This window comes from Danio rerio, chromosome 10, assembly GCF_052040795.2.
Source record: "Danio rerio strain M-AB ecotype USA chromosome 10, GRCz13ab, whole genome shotgun sequence".
Lineage (NCBI taxonomy): Eukaryota > Metazoa > Chordata > Actinopteri > Cypriniformes > Danionidae > Danio > Danio rerio.
The window spans coordinates 40175356-40198501 of NC_141030.1; the positions used below are offsets into that span (position 1 = coordinate 40175356).

General features: G+C 34.7%; 1 protein-coding gene and 1 long non-coding RNA gene across 4 annotated transcripts in view; one reads left to right on the forward strand and one right to left on the reverse strand.

The window, feature by feature from the left end:
- Window positions 1-1282: 1282 nt before the first annotated feature.
- Window positions 1283-23146, forward strand: part of LOC147842163 (uncharacterized) — a 77374-nt gene continuing 55510 nt past the window's right edge. The window contains exon 1 of the long non-coding RNA XR_015501388.1: window positions 1283-1491. This is a non-coding gene — a long non-coding RNA (uncharacterized LOC147842163). The remainder of the gene's footprint in view (window positions 1492-23146) is intronic.
- Window positions 3791-23146, reverse strand: part of nipblb (NIPBL cohesin loading factor b) — a 71269-nt gene continuing 51913 nt past the window's right edge. The window contains exons 36-47 of one of the 3 annotated variants that reach the window (XM_087269796.1): window positions 22475-22568; window positions 22237-22391; window positions 19959-20049; window positions 19706-19879; window positions 18282-18472; window positions 17787-17894; window positions 15399-15599; window positions 12994-13140; window positions 10363-10757; window positions 9798-9972; window positions 7045-7221; window positions 3791-4865 (exon numbers count right to left, since the gene is read on the reverse strand). In XM_087269796.1, the coding sequence (XP_087125922.1) occupies window positions 4500-4865; window positions 7045-7221; window positions 9798-9972; window positions 10363-10757; window positions 12994-13140; window positions 15399-15599; window positions 17787-17894; window positions 18282-18472; window positions 19706-19879; window positions 19959-20049; window positions 22237-22391; window positions 22475-22568 (2274 nt within the window). In that variant the 3' untranslated portion in view covers window positions 3791-4499. 3 annotated transcript variants of the gene reach the window in all.

The window sequence follows — 23146 nt, forward strand, 5'->3', positions numbered from 1 at the left end:
GTTCGCGTTTTTAATCGCAGACGAATGACCTCATGAAAAAATACTATGGTGATTTATAGTAAATATTATTGCATTTTTGAACATGTTTATTCAGTATTGGGTTGTGTTTATAGTTGTTGTGATACCAGAGCTATAAAATTTAAATAGGCTATTTTATAACATGGTTCAAAAGCACTACAGTATACATTACTATAGTATTTTTTAATGTGGGAGTGGATGCAATAGAAATATCACTGTTTTTAGAGAGATGGTCAGAATTACAGAAGATGAACAGCTCATTAACTAAAAGGGTGTATTAAAAATATAATTCTGTATATTCAACAAACGTTAAAAGAATAAAAAAATAAACAGCTTATACAGCAAGAAAGCTTTCAAGAAACCTAATTTGGCTACATTATAAATGAAGTAGCCATAGCAAGATGCTTTTGAGTGACGGGTCATGACAAATGTTTGTTTGACAAATAAATTCTTAGAGGGTTAATAATATTGACATGCTTATTAGGTCTATATAAACTGCTTTTACTCCAGCCAGACTAAAATAAATAGCCCAAGACTTTCTCCAGAATAAAAACTATTAGACTGTAGGAAAAACTGTGGAAATGTTCTTGGTCTATTAAACATGACTTTTGACTCCACATACATATACATATATATATATATATATATATATATATATATATATATATATATATATATATATATATATATATATATATATATATATATATATATATGTGTGTGTGTGTGTGTGTGTGTGTGTGTGTGTCTTGTTTACTACACCCTTTTCACTTCTCATATGAAATCACACAAAGATGAGGCATAATGACAAAACAGTCTGATTACCTTAGTATGTCTGAATATATGTATATATTGGATTGACTTTAATGGAATAATGCTGCATAAAAATTACAATACAAAATTCACACAAACATACAAAAAGTGAAAATGACAACAAACAAGACTTAAGACTGAGAGAGAAATAGAATACAGCACACACACACATCCTAATGATTTATTAATAACATTTTATATTGGATAGGTCACGTTATGTTTTACAAAGATGTGTTTTGTTGTTGTTTGAGTGTAAATCTAAATAAATAACCATATGTAATGCTCTTTATGACTTTTTTTTTAATTATCAACGAAAATACAAAAAAGGTATTCAACAAATCCAGGTATAAACCTTAGTAAAACAAGATAATAAAGTGTAATGTGTCAGTCTCATCCAATCAGCATTAAGCTGTGTCGTCAGCCAGTCGTTTCCCATCATGCTTTTGGTAACGCAGTCTTTTGAGAGCAACTGCGGCCGACTGCTCTATCCGAGGTACCCGCCTCGCGATCGCGAGAGTTTTTTGGCGCACGTCAGCGTGACATCAGAGCGAGGCGAAGGCAAGGCGGACACATTTCTAACCGGCATGCATCTTGCGGTGATCACCGGTGATCGATTCTGCGCAGATTTTGGCCAAGTCAAACGAGCCTTTTGACTGACATGTACTGTCAAATGACTATATTACGTACGGAAGTATGACTACGAATACATAAAATAAATGCGTTTAAATTAAAACATCGTGGAGTAGCTCAGCATATAAACTAACTTGCGACGCGATAAATTAGGTTAAAAGTCGCGTAATGATTAAATATGGTTTTGCTCATGTTAATTAATGTCATAAGCTTCGCCGGGTGACATGCAGCGCGACAGTGACACAGATCACTACACATGCCACTAGCGAGTGACACATGACAGTGGAAAACCGGACGTGCCACCGGAAGTGTCACTACACTCAGTGGCATGTGCCAGTGTCATCTGTACGTCAGATGTCGTGTCACTCCATGTCAAAACTGCTACTGTGAATCCGCGTTCAAGCGCACACAATAAGCTAAAACTCGCCCCAATCACCGGCAAAAACAAATAACAATGAATGTGTCGAGGAAAGAGTAAGGACATATTTTAATTAATTATTAATAAACTTATTCTGAGTCAGTGTCGCAAAGATCCTGACTGGCAATCTCCTCTTGGACTCGCCTTTAGAGAGAAATTCATCTTTACGGATTACATGAAGGAGTTTTTTTTGCTTTCGATTTGTTTTATTTCGTTAAGTAATAATTTAAAGCTTTCTATAAATATATTTATTATGTCTGTGAGGCATATACATTTTGCTTCATTTTGTTAAGCGCTCCTGTACAAAAACCTGACGACAGAAAGCGCATAATTTAGGTTTTCTTTATTTTATAAAAACGCTGTAACGTTTTTGATTTATTACTCGTACTCTGTGAGCAAAAATGACGGATAACTTTAAATTGCTCCCACTGAAAAAATGCAAGTGATTGCTCTGGCGCCTCGATGTCCTGAACGCTTTTTATAAGCAAACTATGCGCCTAATAGCACACATTCTTTAACGTTTAAGCTACCATTGTTTTATACTTGAACTGTTTTATATCTTTTATTTTAGGCAAGTCGTGATGATCTGAGAAAGCAAACTGATCAAACAGACAATGATGGTATTTTTAACGAATAAAAAATGCTCCAAACGTTTTTCTAAATAAGCTGAATAAAAAACGAAACTAAATATAAACACTTTGCCATTAGGCTACATACAAAACTGAACTATTTCATAGCTGAAACACTAAGTTGTTTAAGGAGAAGGGGGATATATATTTTTGTCCCGTCTATTGCTTCACCGTTATTTCGAGAATAAACCCAGCGTAAATATGCAGATGTCATTCCCAAAACATATCAGCGTATATGTGCCGAAAACAAAAGTTTCATACAAATTCTGAATGGATTATAGCCTGGAAAGTGCAAAGCACGCTCCTCTTATTATCACTAAAAAGCGTCACTAATCTTAGTTCATAGAGATCTCACAAAGATCCGTTATAATTTATAAAGCTCTCTAAATTACACAATTAATCTTTTATTTACATGGCGTCTACACTCAAAAGATGATTCACGAGCACACAAAATGGCACTTAATAAAAACCAATCCGGCGCTTTCAGCAGTGAGTGAATTCTGTGAATCTAGAGAAATGACAGATCAATATCCGTGAACCTGATTTTTTTTTTCCCCGCAGCCACAGTACGCCGGAAATCCGGCGTGGTGCCGGAACGCTATCACCCCTGAATATACATTGTGAAAGCGCTATAGCAGGGGTGTTCAAACTCGGTCCTGCTAAGTTTAGCTTCAACTTTCAACACAACGGCTAGGAAGTTTTTAATATATCTAGTAAGAGCTTGATTAGCTGGTTCAGGTGTGATTGATTAGAGTTAGAGCTAAACTCTCCAGGACACCGGCCCTCCAGGACCCAGTTTAGACACCCCTGCACTATAGGAATGAAGATGAATTGAAGATGTTTAATCAAATCAGCACATTAAAATGATTTCTTTAAGTCCTTGAGACTAAAGATTGGGGTGAATATGCTGAAAATTCACCTGTAACAGAAACACGTTACATTTTATAAAATATTAAACTGTTTTTTTGGTCAAATAAAACTTCACAACTGGCAAATAATCATATTTAACTTCATTGATATTAGCATAAACATTATATTTATATCATGAAAGTCTTCCCTTAATAACACTGCAGGGTTTTCCATTTAGTATTTCAATGAGTGCCTTATAAGATAACAGACAACTATAATAAATCCTAATATTATATTATAATTATAATGGATATTATATTAATCCTAATATCCAAACCTTTTATCATTAATAAAATTACTAAATGTTTTCCGCAGAGGCTCCAAATGTAAATAAATATATGTATATATCCAAGTCAAATGCAAACAAGACAAGTAAGAAAGAGAAGTAAAAAATTTATTGCAGTATTTGCTCCTCCACACATGCTGGGGTCCCCCGTGTCCCGCTGTGGGGTGTAGAGACCCGACCCCTGACCCAATACATCAAAATCTACATTTACAAAAGGATCCCTCCCGTCCATGTTGGCGACAGATACTGCATGCTCTGCTTTCAAACTGAATAAATTATGTCCAGGAGACTCCATTTTACAGCACAAAAGAAGTCAAACATAAAGCAGAGGAGATGTTTCAACGTTTATTTCCCTGGAAAACTGAGCTAAGCTAAAGAAATCCATCCGGCGCTAGGTTAAACTCCAAGGTCACTTTTATTAAGAACATCAACAGACTAATTTCCAACATTCACTTTAGGTTTATTTCTTTAAACAGACTTTTTTTTCTTTTTTTCGTCAGAGATATAAACATTTTTTGTTTGCGTTTTTGTGTGTTAAACTATGATACAGTGAAGGGGGAGGAAAAAATATTTCAAACAACCAGGTTTTGCTGCACAACAGCGAAGGAGCTCCGTTTAACTTAAAAAGATGTACAGGATTCACATCTGAACAAACCAACACTTCCTTAATACCGCGTGGGATCTTAAAACCTGCGAGTCTGTAGTATCTCCGACTTTACAAAACGTTGAATCCTGATGAAGTTTGGCTGCTGAGAGTTCACTGGGTGTAACAGTTCCAGAGTTATTACAGGTTTAATTAGCTGGAAGATCCTTCCTTGGCTGCGTACAGTGAACGTAAAGTCTGCACCACTTTGTTGCTCAGTTTGTGCGCGCTCGTCAAGGCAATTTTCTTGTAAATAATGTCAGACTCCTTTATAGTGTCCACCCAAGGCACCAGTTTGCGTCCATCTCGTTTCTTGGCCTCGGCCCAGGTGCCGGAGTAGGATCCGGCCATCCAGTGAATGCTGTATCCTTTGCTGGTCTTCTGAATAACGCGTGCGATCTGCGGCCGGTCCTTATATTTGGGGCAGCACAGAGCGATAACGTCCGTGGCTTCCACGGTTTCGTTCCTGTGTCCTGATGCCTCCGCCGAATCTCCGGTTCTCCTTGACCTCCGGGAGGACTGCAAGAGGACAAATAGAGAGTTTTACTCTGAGAGAACAACCACTTTTAGGTTCATTATCAAATTACAACAACTCAAATGAATTTAATTGAGTAGTTTTTCCTCAGGAACTGCAATTTACTAGTTTTAAACCAGTACATTTACTTTTTCTTAGGTGCATGTTTAGTACTTTGCTCTTTCCTTCAACCTGCAGTCGCTACTTTATTTTGTCTTGTCTATGAGGATTGGCGGAGTACACAACCTGACAAAAGTCTTGTCTCCTATACAAGTTTTAGGAACAGCAAATAATAACTCGACTTCTAGCTGATCATTAGGCATCAGAAGCAGCTTATATGAAAGGCAAAAGCCTCTAGATTACACTTATTTTACCAAAATAAAATATAATCATGCTTTGATTTTTAATTATTTAATTAGGACAGTAAGGTCTGACTTTGCTTCGACAAAAGTCTTGTCACTTAACAGAAATAATGTCCAGTATAAAAAGTCATGCTGCGGAAAAAGAATGAATATTGTGCATGACTCCCATGAGCTTGTAGTACTGCATCCATACATCTCTGCAATGACTCAAATCACTTATTAATAAAGTCATCTGGCGCAGGATGTATTATTGCTGTGAGACTGGCGCTGCGAAATTGGAAGAACTCAGATACTCTTTTTTTAAGAATTGGATTGAGCTGATGACTTCTACTGCATCATATGAACATACTGTATGTTGGCAAGACTTCAGGACTCCATCCATACTTTTATTCAGAAATGGGGTAGCTTTTTGCAGTAGTTGGAGAGCACATAAAAGGAAAGTTGAAGGGTTGTCATTTTGACTGTCTGTTGTATTGTATTATTTTATATTTGTTTCCATTTTTGTTTCGCTATTATTTTTATTTAAAAAATTTGACATTATTTTCCTGAATGTTGATTTTGTATGGTGAATTTCATGTTGTGTGGGGTTCAAAAATGTTCAAAATAAAATAAAAAAGTTCAATGACAAAAAAACTTAATAAATAAAAGTAATCTAGAATGGCAAAGAAAGTGTTCTTGCAGGACTCCCAGTGTTCATCAAGATACTCTGGATTCATCTTCACTGCCTCCTTAATCTTACCCCAGACATGCTCAATAATGTTCATGTCTGGTGATTGGGCTGGCCAATATTGGAGCACCTTGACCTTTGCTTTCAGGAACTTTGATGTGGAGGCTGAAGTGAGGAGCGCTATCCTGCTGAAGAGTTTGCCCTCTGCTGTGGTTTGTAATGTAATGGGCAGCACAAATGTCTTGATACCTCAGGCTGTTGATGTTGCTATTCACTCTGCAGATCTCTCACACGCCTCCATACTGAATGTAACCCCAAACCATGATTTATCTTCACCAAACTTGACTGATTTCTGTGAGAATCCTGGGTCCATCTGGGTTCCAATCTTATGTAGTATTTGGGATGATTGGGATGCAGTTCAACAGATGATTCATCAGAAAAATCTGCCACTTTTCCAAATGATTAACTAGAAGTCAAGTTATTATGTGTTGCTCTAACAACTGGGATTGACAACAAGACATATGTCAGGTAGTGTTGAAAAATCAGTCCTGAGATTCCAGTCCAATCAAATCGCACATAGAAAGTAAATCGCATCATACTGATCTACCTGAAGACATGGGCGCTTTATAAATGCAGCAAATTGTTTGGAAGCATTAAACTTGTCCAGGAAGATGTCCTAAAACAAATGACCCTGAACAAGTAAATGCACTACAGAATGTTACGTTTACACATCCCTAAACAAATTGCATGTAAATGCATCAACCTAAGCGTAAGAATCACTATTCATTACTCGAGTGAGGGCTTCTTTTTACTCAAACTTTGAGTAATATTAACAGCAGATACTTTAACTCGACTTGCACTGCATTTTTGGGCAAGTAATGGTACTTTTGTTTGAGTAAGATTTTTCAGTACTCCTTTAACCACTGGTTATCTTTGACTTTACACCCACAATAGTTAATTTGAGTAATAACTAGTATGTATAAAAATTGGAGAATGCTGGTTAGGAGAGAAACACACTGCCTTTAGATAACCAGCAAAGCAATGATGTTATCATTAATCCACATGTTAGATTCAGACATTTTAACATTGGGATGTAAAAATAAAGTATAACCAAATTAAATAGCATGCAATGGGAAAAGAAGTGGTTCTTCTTACCCCAGGAGTCTTTTCTTCCACTTCACTGTCGTCATCGTACGATTCAGCAGCATTATTCTTGGGACTGGAGCCTCCTAGCAGAGCATTGATGGCTTTATTTCTGGCGTGTGAACTGGCTGAAGCCTCTCCCTCTTCTTCTTCCTCATCCGGGTCCAAGTGCTCCATCAGTACCTTAAACTGTGGAGGAACCCATTTAGAGATGGTCAGTTTCATTCATTTTTTATTTGCAGTTCAAAATGTCTATTTAAAAAATTTTATTTTATTAGTGAGCTGTTTGCATCCTCAGTCTATTTTTTTCAAACATTTTAGATGTTCCAGGTAGGATTTTTCTTTGTCGTTAATATTTTATACATGTAAATTGACTTATTTTATGAACTGCAAACACTAAACAATGGTGTATTGATATAACCACGGACCACAAAACTGCCAGAACGTCTTTCATTATTTGTTTTAATTGATATTACTTAGTCATTTTTAATTAATTGTAGTATTTTATCATTTGTAATGTGTTAATACTTTTTACTTTAAATATTGATGTTTTGTCAATACTACTTATGTTTTGTCTAAACTATTTCTATTCAATTTCAGCTCTATTTGAGTTTGTTGTTTTTTTTTAATAGGAAAAAATGTCCTATTTTCTTTTTGTTAAAATCAACCCTGGTGTTAAATAAGTAAATAAAAAACCTAATATTGTATAAATAAATGTATTTATATAAAAAAATAAGCGCATGCTACATTAGTAAATGATTAAACCTTCAGCGTTTTTAGTATCGTTATGAGGCTTTATTTTAAAATAATTATAGTTTCCCACACTTTACCTCTTTATTAAGTAAGTTGCTATGGCAAAATGTACACTTTTCATAAAAAAAAAAAAAAACAATAAAGACAGACATTTTAAGTCTAGTTAATATTTCTAAAAACATTCCAGTCAATATAAATATTGAAACTTTTATTTAAGTTAGCATGATTACTAGCAAAGCTTTGTTTATTGTATGTACAGTGCTCAGCATAATTGAGTACTCCTCATTTTGAAAATAAATATTTTTTTATATTTCCCAGTGAATATATGCAATGTATTTTAGTGCATTTAAACAAAACAGATTTATTAAACAGATATATTTAATACAATTATATTTTAGTCACCAAACATATTTAGAAATTTAAAGAAAATACAATTAAATTCAAGCAAAATATTGCAAAAATAAATTACAAACTACAAAATTGTAACAAAATTTTGTTTTTCTTGGTATGTTTCTCTTGACTTTTGCTGTTTTTGAAAATTGTATTCAACATTTTTGCCTAGCATAAAAATTTAGCAACTAATTTTTCAACCATTATTGTAAGTTATTTTGTTAGATAAGCTCCAGATTTGGCTTCAGTACTGACTAATCTAATGTACATGCACAAATATAATGTTGTAAAGGATCCTATAGAAAATATTAATTTAAATCAGAGATTTGTCGGAGGTGTACTCTTATATGCCGAGCACTGTATATCCTGAAAACTTATCAGTAAATGCAAACAAAAAGAAACAAATAAATTTCAGCTTTATACAAGCTAACTGTGTTATAGCTTTAGTATGAAAAAAATACCTAAAGATGTCGGATAATTTGGCTCTTCAAAAATGACATGAAATCATGAATTACATGAAATAACATGTAATCAGAGGTAAAGCAGAGACTTTAAAAAAGTGTGGTCCCCTTTCGGTCACTGTATAAATGGATAGATAAAAATTGGAAGATGACTGTAATTTAATATTTAATGTAATAATGTGGAAATTTTTAATATAATTTTTTTCTTTGAAGAGTTCAGACGCAAAAAGTGCCATCTCAATTTGTCTCCCAAAATTACTATTCTTCTGAAGCTGCTGTGAATAAGTTGAGTAACTTCCCTTTTATGTCGATTAATACATTATTTTCATTGTTTTTAATGTAAAACAAGTGAACATAAAATAAGGAATCTCACAAAAATACTCATCTTAGACAAAAATTTCAGATGGCACTTAGAGGTTTTTGCATCCGAACTCTATATTTATTTACTTTTATTATATACGCACACTCACATAGCTCAATGTAAATGTATTAATTCATTTATTTAAGTATTGTATTGTATTGTTATCATTTATTTTAAATGTTATTTCTGTTAAATATTTGTTGGGGTGGAAAAAGTACATTGTGAAATACATATATATATATATATATATATATATATATATATATATATATATATACACACACACACATATACACACACACACTAACACACACACACACACACATATATATATATATATATATATATATATATATATATATATATATACATATATACATATATCTAAATATACATACATTTACATACATATACATACATATATATATATATATATATATATATATATATATATACTACTTTGTATTGTTTGCTGAGTTTTGTAATATGATTAAAATCAATAAGTTGAAAGTTGAAAAACAATCACTAGTTTTATACGTTTAAAAATTGTTAAACTTATAACTTATAAATTTATAAATTGTTAAATATATAACTTATGTTATAAATATAAAAAAATACATATTAAACTAACAGAAATGACTAATAATAACTGAAAACATCATTTTTCATCAATACAGTTAAGTTTAGTTACAATAATAAATACAAAAAACTGAAAATGTTCAAATCCTTTTCATTCATCCATCCCTACTGAACTGTGCCTTATTATATGGCAAATTGCTAAGACAAAAGGCAAAGCTTACATCTAAATACTGTCTGACGACTCTCCTCTTGACATCGTTGCTGAGATCTGAATTGGACAGACTGTTGGTCAGGTAGTCTAGCGTCTGCCGTGGGTTGAAATGCACGTTGGCTTTCCTGTTTACAGCCTTGTCATAAATCTTTGCAGATTCTGTAGGCGAGTACTTCTGAATTTTACTGCAGGGACAGACAAAGAGGCGTTTGTAATGAAACCATTCATAAAGTTATAGTGAGAGCAGAATTGCACATACAAAGATGGATCGGCTAGAAACCAGAAGCACGTTTTATGTCACTACAAGTCATATTTGTTAAATTACACAATCTGATTTAAAACACTACCTGCCCAAGATCATGTACAGAGCAAGTCAAATTTATTAATCCTCCTGTATATTTAATATTTAATAAAATCATCACAGGAGGGCTAATCTATTTGCCAGAGTCATTTTTGTTGGTTAGATGGTTTTCTGGTTTCTAGCTGAAAAGAAAAGAAAAGTCTAAAAATGGGCATGAAATAAATCAAGCTCGGTGCATGTCAAAGCTGATTGCACCAGAACATTAGTGTTTCACCTGTCAGAGAAGCCATAGAGGTTTTTGAGGTGCTGTTTGAGCATCAAGAGCAGGAGGATGCCCTGAGACGCGTTGGCGAAGTCCAGCAGGGGTTCTGGGTTGTCTGGCAGCCGCAACATCACTTTATCAACATCCTCCACGTCCAGGTCAGAATCGGAGTCGGAGTTTGCGGTGGTCCGTCTGGGTTTCTTCCGCCGATGAATAACTTCCTCTTCAGAGCTGTCACTGTCACTGCTGCTGCTGCTGCTGCTGCTACTGCTGCTGCTACTCCTACTGCTCTCATCCTCTTCCTCAGAGCCGTACTTCTTCCCTCGCTTCTGCTTCTGCTTCTTCTTCTTCTTCTTCTTTTTCTTCTTTTTCACCACCTCCACTTTCCTCGGCTCTTTCAGGAGAGACTAAGAAACGAGGCAAGATTGTAGGAAAACTGAGTGTCTGCTCTCAACAAAATCAGTACAAAGAATGAAACAAATAAGGTGCAAAAATTAAACCAAAGCTATAGTAATAGTTAAAGAAATCTCTGTTGAAAATAACAAATTAAAAAATAGTTTCAATCAGAATTATTAGCCCCTCTTTGAATTTTTTTTTTTTTTTTCATTTTTAAATATTTCCCTAATGATGTTCAACAGAGCAAGTAAATGTTCACAGTATGTCTGATTATATTTTTTTTTCTGGAGAAAGGATTGTTTTTTTTTCGGCTAGAATAAAAGCAGTATTTAATAAAAAAAAAAATCTAGGCCAAAACTATTAGCCTCTTTAAGCTATATTTTTTCTAATAGTCAACAGAACAAACCACCACTATACAATAACTTGCCTAATTACTCCAACCTACCTAATTAACTGAATTAACCTAGTGAAGCCTTTAAATGTCACTTTAAGCTGTATAGAAGTGTCTTGAAAAATATCCAGTCAAATATTATTTACTGTCATCATGGCAAAGATAAAATGAATCAGTTATTAGAAAAGAGTTATTAAAACTATTATGTGTAGAAATGTGTTGAAAAAATCTGCTCTCCACTAAACAGAAATTGGAGAAAATATTAATAAAGGGGGCTCATAATTCAGGAGGTTAAATAATTCTGACTGCAACTGTATATAGTAGATGGGAAAATTGTCTTAGCAGCCATTTTACTTTAAGCACTGAAATGAACAGAATAGCTAAACAAATAAATGTTAAGTAATTCAAATGCAAAAGGATTAAATGACTAAAATGTAATTTAAATAAAGATAAATAATATATACAACACTAATAAACACACACAATTACTGTTAACACAGGGCTTCCTCTTGGCACAGTAGTTTTAACTGGCATGTGTGGATGCAACTACGTATTAGGGTACTTGTGAAAGATTTAGCCAAAGTAGTCTTGAGCCCATGTGGTGATATCGTTTATAGATGAATTACAATTCTTCACGCACTGCCTTAGGATTGGAGATCATGGTAGTTCAGCTTAGGCTTGCACCCTTGTCGCCTACGCACTGAAATTCCTCCAGATTCGTTTCTAATCTTTTAATTATGTTCGGCACTGCTGAAAGTGAAATATCCAAATGTCTTCCTCTCTTTCTTTGAGGAACATTGTTTTTAAACATTTCAATAATTTTCAGATGTACAGTTGAAGTCAGAATTATTAGCACCCCTTTTGAATATATTTTCTTTTTAAAATATTTCCCAAATGATGTTTAACAGAGCAAGAAAATGTTCACAGTATGTCTGATAAAATTTTGTCTTCTGGAGAAAGTCTTATTTGTTTTATTTCAGCTACAATAAAAGCAGTTTTGATATTTTTAAAAAAGATTTTTGGGACAAAATTATTAGCCCCTTTAAGCTATATATTTGTTTTGATAGACTACAGAGCAAAACATCATTATACAATAACTTGCCTAATTACCCTAACCTGCCTAATTAACCTAGATAAGCCTTTAAATGTCACTTTAAGCTGTATAGATGTGTCTTGAAAAACATCTAGTCAAATATTATTTACTGTCATCGTGGCAAAGATAAAATAAATCACTTATTAGAAATGAGTTATTAAAACTATTGTATTTAGAAATGTGCTGAAAAAGTCAACTGGGGAAAAAAATAAACAGGGGCGCTAATAATTCACGGGGGCTAATAATTCTGAATTTAACTATATTTGTGGCAAACTGGCGATTCTCAGCCCATCTTTGCTCCTAAAGGAGTAGAGCTTTCTTGGATACTGCTTTTGTACCATACTTACCATCACCTGTTGACACCATTTGTTTTAAATCACATCATTATTTACCCAATTGACCTGATTATTAACCCTAAACTGCTCCTGTCCCAACTTATTTTGCAAGGTGTTGCATGTCTGAATGACAGGAAAGGATGTATCTTTACAAATGAACTGAAGTTGACCTGACAAAAGATTAGACATTTTGTGCTCATATAGTCTGCAATAAAATAAAATAAAAAATGCTAAAGTCAAAGTAAATTTGGAAATCACTACTTTCTTTTTCATTCGCGTTTTCTATACAGTCACAACATTTTGTTATTGTAAAAATCACCATCATAATAAGAAAAAGACATTTGCTTATAAAACTAGTCTACATCTGATGCTATTTTAATAATCATCGAACATGTAAGAGAGTTGAATTAAGTGTATAATGGAGAGACCTCTTTGAAGGACTGCAGCAGGTTACTGCCGGACACAGACAGTGTAATGTCCACATGATGCATGATGAACATCGGCTCCTCCTGAGTCTGATAGGGGAAACTGGCCAGATTGTCTGCGATGTACAGCAGCATGTTCACATCCGACTTCTGCATCACAACAAAATAAACCAGCATTAATCAACACATCCGAAACACACATCAGGGGCCTGTACTATGAAGCCTGTACCATCTGCCGACTAACCAGGTAAGTTTCAGTTTACTGTTACCTAAAACCTAAGATTGGTTTGCGTATTTTACTGAATGTTGTTGTGTTTTGCTGAGTTGGTTTGTGCTATTTTATGTTGCATATGTTGTTTTCTTGTGTTGTAAGTTGTGTTGTTTCTGCATTAAGCTGCGTTCACACTACGAGTGACTCGCAGCAGCAAAGCAATAAGCAGCCATTCATTTTAAAGGAGAGCCAGCAACTTCCGGAGACCTTTGTTCACGTGAGCGACCGTTGGCGACCAGGTGGGCATGTTGAGCGGTGGGACAAAGTTGAGAACTTTATGCAAATAAAGAGCGACTTTCTTGAGTGACAGCCAATACAGTAGAGCTCATGTGATCCTCTCTCAGCTCCTGCAGAGGCCAGTTGTATTACCCATGATGTAGACCAACACAGACCCGCATTTGCAGGAGATAAAATGCCACAATGACAGAGAACACACTTTTTTTCTTGATCATCATTGCAATTTGGCATTTTTTTGCACTGATTCCAATTATATTTACTGTTTTCTTTGAACAAAGTTATTTTTAGCAGCACTTAACTCATTTGTTTTCGGTGAATAACACCATAAACGTTACCGACACAACCCCAAGGTGGGAATGTCCACTACTGACTTCAATCGCCACCCAGAGCGACAAGCAGCTACAAAGTTGTGAATGAGGCATTAGGGGAAGTTCACATGTAACATCTAAAAGTAGGCATGTCCTGATCAGGTTTTGTTTTGCCCTCGAGGCTAAGTCTGAGTCATTAGATTTATCCGATACTTCTAAAATACATAAAAGAAATTAAGAAGAGCGAAGAAACGGATCCAGGATGTTCCTTATTTTTTATTTAATTCACCTCATTTTAACATTCAACAATTCTGTTACAAACAGAGCACTTCTGTGAGGTAGCTTGAACAATCATGTAATAAATAACATTAATTCTTCTCTTTTGCAACAGAAAATATAAAAAAGCTAATATAAAAACAAATAACCTCAACTTAAAATACCCTGCAGGCAATCCCAAGTTTACATATCTCACAGTTTGCTTTGGCAATATTGTCGTCATCAATTTGATAATACCTCCAGATTGCAGACATACTCGCGCTCTCCACATCAAGCTGCTTCTGTGTTCTGCTTTGCCCTCATTTAAGCAATAGCGTCTCTGCAGTAAAGTAATGTCATGCCTCACACGTTGCTGTTTCTGTGTGGAGTCAAGAAATAGGTCTAACTCTGTGCCACAGTATAACTATAGATGCCTTAAAAAAATAATGAGATTATATGTAATATACATATATATTCGAGTCGTGATCGGGAGGTAACTTCCAATTCCGATTGAGACTGAAACTACATGATCAGGCCCGATTTCCGATCATGTGATCAGATCTGGACATCACTATCTAATGCGTCACTTCCTTCATCATTTTCAACATGATTTTCGCTCGTTCTCAGTTGTCATCTCATCTAACATGGCTCGGTGACCATCAATCGTTTTCTCAGAGGATAACATACTAACAAAACATTGCAGTGGCTCTGATATAAGTTTTATTTAGGAAGAAAATAAAAAGTACTGCGGCATTTGGGTGTTCTGTGTAATAAGTCTACTGAAATGTGTATATTCCATACAAAGTATGATGTCAATCGGTCAGTTCTTGTCACGTGACTCGCGGTGAGCTCATGAAATTCTGAAAAGTTGAGATGTTTTCAACTTGGTGTGCCTGGAAAGCGTGTTGCTCCCAATATGCACTCTCAAGCATGTGTGCCTCCATTAGTCTTCCGTTCGTAAGACATGATATGTGAATGGCCCCATGTTTGTTGTTGTGTTTGAAGTTGTTGTGTGGTTTATAGTGTGTTGTTGCATCTTGTTTTGTTGTGTTGCTATGTGTGCGCTGTGTTTGGGTTACAGTATTTTGTTTAAATAGAAAACTATTCAGCAAAATAAATTATTATGAAAGTAAGGATTGCACATCCAAGCAGTTACAAGCACTTTTTTTCTCCTAAATTTCTCCTTTCCAAACCTTAAAACACTAGATTCAAGCATTTTCCTGGATTTCCAGAACCCTTACAAACTCTGCATTAAGGTTAAGGATTAATGATCACGGGAATTTGTAGAAATTGACACATGTATTAATTACACAGAGGTTATGAAAGAAAAAACTAACCGTGTTGTCGTCGAACAGGTTGAGCAGTGAGATGAGGAAAGCCCTGCGGTGTTGCCTGTTTCCGCGCACCATCGTGTACAGATGTGAACACAGAGCTGTGCTGCTCTCGTCCAGCCGGAAACCCCTGATCACAGTGTCCTTCGAGCCCACAATGGCCTGCTGCACCTGATATGACATCTTCATCCCCGCCACTGCCTTCATCTAATTGGACGACACCATCATTCAATTCAATTGTAATTGTATAGCACTTTTCACATTAATTATTGTTTCAATGCAGCTTAACAAAAGGTGGACATTATTGCATTACAATCAAAATAAGGCTATTAGATACCATAAGTAAATCTTTCATTAATTAACTAGTAACTAATAGCTTTTAACAGTTGAAGTTATTATATGTATATATATATATATATATATATATATATATATGTATATATGTGTATATATATATATATATATATGTGTGTGTGTGTGTGTGTGTGTGTGTGTGTACGTGTGTACGCACGCACGCACGCACGCACGCACGCACGCACGCACACACACACACATATATATATATCCATGTATGTATATATATATATATATATATATATATATATATATATATAAACACAGTTAACCTGCAGTTACATGGTATATGGGTGATGTCCATGTGTACATGTTCAATGATATGTGTTTAAGAGTGTGTGTGTTGTCCGTAAAGTCTTCGATGGTTGGCATAATCTCTTCAAGTCTTGATCTTATCATTCATGCAGATTTCATCATTTTATTTGCTTTAGTTTATTTTTTAAGTTTTATTGTAATTTTAATTTAAGTTTTACTTCATTTGAATAAATTTGTAATTATTATTATTTTAATTTTAGTATATTTCAAGTATTTTAGTAAAAGAAAATGAAACGTGCTTTGCCAACTAGCTGAAATAAAATAAGTTTGTTATGAGGCTATTTTATCAGTGCGTTATGATTTTTTTTATTTATTTGGTTTATTTGTTAAAGTTTTATTGTAAGTTATTATTGTAAGTGTAAGTTTAACTTTATTTTAGATTTTTTATTGTAGTATTTTTTTTTGTATAGTTTAAATATTCAAGTAAAAGAAAGGGGAAAATGTGCCTTGCCAACTAGCTGAAATAAAATAAATTCGTAATGATGTTATTTTATCAGTTCATTAAATCAGTTCGTTATGATTTTTAAATTTATTTGGTTTATTTTTTTTAAGTATTATTGTAATTTTTATTCAAGTATTACTTTATTTTAGACTTGCAATGTTTTTGTATAAATTATGTATTTTTAGCTGAAATAAATTCGTAATGATGCTATTTTTATCAGTTTATTAAATCAGTTTGGTATGGTTTTTCAAATTCATTTGGTTACATTAAAGTTTACAATTAAAGTTTTATTGTAATTTTTATTCAATTTTTACTTTATTTTAGATTTTTAATGTTTGTTTTTTTTATGTATAATTGAAGTATTTGAGTACAGGAAAAGAAAAAATAGGTCTTGCCAACTAGCTGGAATAAAATATGTTATGATGTTGTTTTAGCATTATTGAGATTAATTTAAAACTAAATTAGTTTTTTTTGTGAATTTATCAGTTACTGCTATAAGAAATTACTACAGTAAATTACTTTAATTAGTTTTATATCAGTTTATTTATTACATTATGTTGATAGAAATTAGAAATGTTGCTTGGAAAACTAGCTGTTAATTTTGTCCTATTTTAGTATAGATATAAAAACACATTTTTTGATTAAATAAAACAAATTGCTTTTGCTAATTTTATCCCAGTTTTAATTATTTTACTTAATCTATTTTGCCCTAAAACTTGAAGCATTTTACCATGGCAACTATCAATCCAACTTTCTTTTTTCATATTTTTTGGCATAAGTTTTAGCGATAGTTGTTTCTTCTTTTTTTGTCATTTTTATATGTTATAGATTTTTTAAATGTATATCTATGACTACATTGTTTTAGTTTTCTTATTTACTTTTACTTTAGCTACAATTATTGTAAGTGAAATAAATGTTGTTAAAGCAAATTTTGATTTGGCTAAAATGAAATAAGTCCATTTTTTAATAATTAACGCTTATTACAATTAACAAAATTGGGGTTTTAGTTTTACTTAAGTACGTTATTCCAGTTTTTTTTCATTATCTTTGCTTTAGTTACCTACAATAACTTCAGTTTGTGGTGCTCTCTATTCATTTTAATTCAGTTTAATCTTAAGCCCCTTTTTTAAACTACAGATTTTAGTTTTAGAGCTATTTTAACCCTGCTTTGTAACATAGTGGTCATTTAAGTAAGCATTTTATAGACTGAGTTCTTGATAAACGTATTACGTATTGCGTCACTGTAAATAACAAATGCATGTTTGCTGTTCAAAACCACTCACATGAATGAAGCCTGTGTACTTCTTGTCAATCTCCACCAACTGTTGATCAGCTTTATTCCTCATTGTGGGCTCTGAATCGGTTCCCATCGCAATCAAATATGGGACACACTGATGGAGAAAATAAGATATTAAACTCAGGACACTGAGAGGGTCACTTCAGGAGGGTCTGTGTAGCGTGGGACGTTTACATTTACTCCTTCAGCAGATATTACAATATACAGTTGAAGTCAGAATTATTCACCCCCTCTGAATTTTCTTTTCTTTTTCAAATATTTCCCCAAATTATGTTTAACAGAGGAAGGACATTTTCACAGTATTTCCTATAATGTTTTTTCTTCTGGAGAAAGTCTTATTTATTTATTTCATCTTCGATGCATTACTGTGCATCGAAGAAACAATTCATTTTAACACCTCTATTTGACAGAATTTTATTTTGTGTGAAGCACATTAGGAATGGCAAGATGTTTTCCAGAAACATGGAGTGTTGATATGTACCTGTACAGGGTGAATGAGCCCCTGATTAAGTGTTAGGGCGATGACGTTGAGGGCGTAGTGTCTGACGCTGGATTGCGTGTGGAAGAAAGCCTCCAGCACCTGCTTGAGGTAGAGCTGCATGATGGAGCTGCTCATGCCGGACGAGATGTCGCCCATTTCCTTCAGGTCCTCCTTCTTGGACAATTTGTTCCCTGCACAGAGAATACAGACACAATCAGACCAGAATCCAGCTCTAGATTTGCATGATTAAAGGCTGATTTATACTTCTGCGTCAAGCGCACACGTATGCCACAGCGTAGCCTACGCATTGACGCATAGCCCTACGCCGTGGCCGACGTGCACCACCCAAAAAATGTAACTACACGTTGCAACGCTGCGTATCGCAAGCTCTGTGATTAGTCGGCTTGGTAGTACTTACTAGTCTGATGGAGCGATTGTTTACAGGTGTGGAGTCCCGTGAAGGAGCTCCGTATGGAAAGTTTTGTTTTGTGTTTACCTCATAGTTAAAGTTGTTGCACGTCTGCCAGTTCCTGCCTCAAAATGAGTTTGAGCCACTTGTACATCCCGGAAGCGTTCAGAAAGAACAAAACACCAGCGAAGAAACTCGACACAGAGGAGCATTAACACCTCACTGCCGACTAGCGTTTTGGAAGTGTTAATGCAGACCAACAGAAACAGCGCGCAGAAGTATAATGCACAGCTACGCGTGTTGCATGCGTCGTGGGTTACGCCGGTCACTTGACGCAGAAGTATAAACCAGGCTTGAGACTGTCTTTGTGAATAATATATATATATATATATATATATATATATACTATTAAAAATAAATAAAAAAAGAAAAACGTATTAGACAATAATTTAAAATGTAATTTATTCCTGTCATTTCATTTTTTAGCATCATTAAGCCAGTCACACAAACCTCCAGAAATCCTTCTAATATACACTACAGAAAAGTTTTGTATTGTTTTTTAATAAATACATAAAGAAAACAGATAAATACACCTTGCATAATACAGAAATGCATATGAAGAAAAGTTTCTTTAATAAAAAAGTATTTAAGTATTTTATATGTAAAATGATAGAACAAAAAATAGACTAGAATGTGAATTTCTTTATATATTTATAAAAGACATAGAAAAGACAATAGATCAGAAAATAATTAGAAACTTATTTTTTATCACTATTATCAAACCTTTTACTTTTCTTGATCAAAGTAATGACTTTTTAATAATTCATTTAAATGGATTAATTGTTAATGCAGTAATTAACCTCTCCATATAACTGATCATGATTTGTTTTCAATTCAGAATCATGATCGTATTACTTGATACAGAAAACCATGACTGTCAATTTATCCTGAATGGTGCAATTCTAGCTATTACTGCACTGAGAACAGAAGTGTGTGTTGTGTAAGTGAGACTCACACTCTCTGTCGGCCTCCTGCATTCGGGAATCCTCCTCCTGCAGGTATGTCTGCAGGTTCTTCAACACCTGAATCTTCAGATTCACTGATGTCTTCCTGTCGGCCAAGAGGGTGTTGTAGAGGTTTTTCACCTCTGTAACAAACATGAGTCCTGGGTCCTGGATGAACAGAAACCCTGCAGAACCAACAGACCATGGTTTATTCATTGCGAATGCAGTCAAGAATTTCAGTGTTTATGGAGAGCAGATGTTTACCTAGACCAATGATGGCTTTGGTTTGCACCTCCTCATCATCGTTCTTAGTGAAATACAGCAGCAGCTCTAGCACCTTGTCCTTTATGACCACCTGAAAGACAAGACGAGTATTTCTGATTACATGACATTCCTCATACTTATGATAACATTAGCTGAGGATATTTTTACAACATTTTAGGCTAATGGTTTGCATTATTTTTTCAAAGCACGTACTGTTTAAATACTGTTTCACATACTGTATACTAATTATTTAAAATAAATCTCTATTTTTCTAATATCTATAAACATTTCTGGTATCCAAGTAAACTAGCTTGTAGACATGATCAAGACGATCTGCTGCAGTTCAAACTGAGAGAATGGTCCAACACAGAGAAAACATCCAGTAAGCAGCAGTTTGGTGGGTGCAAATGCCTTGTTGAAGAGAATAGCCAGACTGGGCCGAGCTGATAGAAAGCCAACATTGACTCAAATAACCACTTGTTACAACCGAGGTATGCAGAAGAGCATCTCTGAACACACATAACATCCAACTTTGAGACAGATGGGCTACAACAGCAGAAAAATCACACCGGGTGCGACTACTGTCAGCTAAGAACAGGCTACAATTTGCCCAGGCTCAACAAAATTAGTTAGTTGGAAAAATGTTGCCTGGTCTGATGAGTCTTGATTTCTGCTGCGGCATTTGAATGGTAGGGTCAGGATTTGGCGCAAACAACATGAAAGCATGGAACCATCCAGCCTAGTATTAACAATTCAGGCTGGTGGTGGTGTAATGGTGTGGGGGATATTGTCTTGGCACACTTTTGGCCCGTTAGTACCAATTAAGCATCATATCAACGCCACAGCCTACCTGAGTATTATTGCTGACCATGTCCATCCCTTTATGACCACAGTGTACCCATCTTCTGATGGCTACATTCAGCAGGATACTGTACTCAAATGGCCTCCACTGTCACCAGATCTCAATCCAATAGAGCACTTTTGGGATGTGGTGGAACAGGAGATTTGCATCATGGATGTTCAGCTGACAAATCTGCAGCAACTGCGTGATGCTTTCATGCCAATATGGACCGAAATCTCTGAGGAATATTTCTAGTACCTTGTTGAATCTTTGCTACAAAGGATTAATGCCATTCTGAAGGCAAAAGAGGGTCCAACCCAGTACTAGTAAGTGAGGCATGTCCAAACTCGGTCCTGGAGGGCCGGTGTCCTGCAAAGTTTAGTTCCAACCCCAATCAGACACACCTGGGCTAGCTTATCAAGCTCTTATTAGGCTTTGTAGAAACATCCCTGCAGGTGTGTTGAGGCAAGTTGGAGCTAAAATCTGCAGGACACCGGCCCTCCAGGACCGAGTTTGGACACCCCTGTAGTAAGTTGTACCTAATAAAGTGGCCGTTGAGTGTATATACACATATAAATGTATATACATAGAGAGAGAGAGAATAATAATTACCTTATTTGTAACACTAGTAATATAATAAATTCATTATAATTTACTTCATAAGACTTCATACTAAGTTTTCTTCACACTTAAATCTGAGTAATTTTATGTTTTGTAACTAAAATACAAAAGCATTAAGTGATTTAAAGAATAAACAATTAAACAAATTCATTTATATATTTAACTATACTGTTAAGAGCATAAAACATGTTCCTACAGGTATTAGGAGGGCAAATGTAAGACTTTTTAAAGACTTTTTAAAAACGACTAATGACAATTTAAAAAAAAAAAAAAAAGTAATTTTTAAATAAAAAACAGCACAGCAATGAGTATAGAACTATGTATAGTGTCTAGAGAGCACATGAAGAGTTGTTTTTATTGTAACATTTTAAAGTATATACACAAGCGAAATTATCCGATCCACTAGGTGGAACACTATCCGAACACTAACTTGTGCAGTGCATGCACTGTTGAATTCAAAAGCGAAAGTCATCATCTTGTATATTAGTAGGGGCACATTAAAGACCCACACATTATCATTGTATAATATTATATACAGAGTGCATCCCACATAAAATTAGGAAATCTGTAATAAATTACAATCCTGAATAATGTTGTTTTTGGTTGTCTTGATCCTTAAAGAACTATTAGATATTGTGAAATTAACTGAAAAAAAAAATGCTTAGTTGATTTAAATAAATAAATAAATAAATAGACGTATTAGTTTGTCATATGCAAGTACTGACCACATAATTGACAGTCATCTTGAATTAAAGTCTAATTATATTTACTCCAATTAAAAACCCAGAAGTAGCATCCCATGATTAAGAGTCTGACCTTATTACTTCCTTTGAACTCCTCCTGGTCGAAGTCGAAATGTCTGCACAGCGCACCGACGGTGAAGAGCGAGCGCAGCAGTGCAGGTTTATTAGAGACCAGGACCGTGCTGTTGGGGTCCTCCTGATGCTGCATCTTCAGCTTGCTCAGTGCTCCTGCATATCCAAGAAGAAGAATATTCAAGTGACCGACAGTCTGAGAAATCACAGATCAGTGCAAACAGTCAGACTTTACTCACCATAGTAGCGGTTGAAACAAGACCAGACAAACTTGTAGTTATGGGTCACCCTATTGACGACTGCGCCAAGACAACTCACACAGTGCTGCACAACCTGAGGAACATAAAGATGACTGCATAATGGTAACGCTTAAACCTTTAGTCTGCATGTTTAGGGAATAAGTATAGACTTGATGGCATGTGAAAATTAAGAGTTATCCAACTTTCCTTTGGAGTACCCCCTTCTTTATTAGGGCTTGCCCAAATTATCAGTTGCCCCAGTTGATCTAAATAAAGTTATATACATTTTGTGTGTGTGTGTGTGTGCACTCAAGTGGTACATTCTTGCATTTAAAAGGTGATAGACAGTAAACACATGGTTTAAAAGGGTTCTGGATTCATAATTTTGATTTATTACATGGTGGTTTGGAATACTTGATTCTGATTGGTCAGTAGCGACATTTCAAGGCATGTTATTCTAAAATTATACGTTCGTATTCATATGTTTACATCTATATTCTTTAGTCAAATGTTTATTTGTCACGTGCTGTTTTTGACTGTTGGTTGTCGGTCTTCTTTAAAAGTATTATGTAGGCAAGTCTATGCTCAATTTAACAATTTTTGTTTCTATCAGCTTTGGTATTTCTGAGTGTTTGGCACTATCATGTGACTGAATAATGCGAAGGTTAGTGT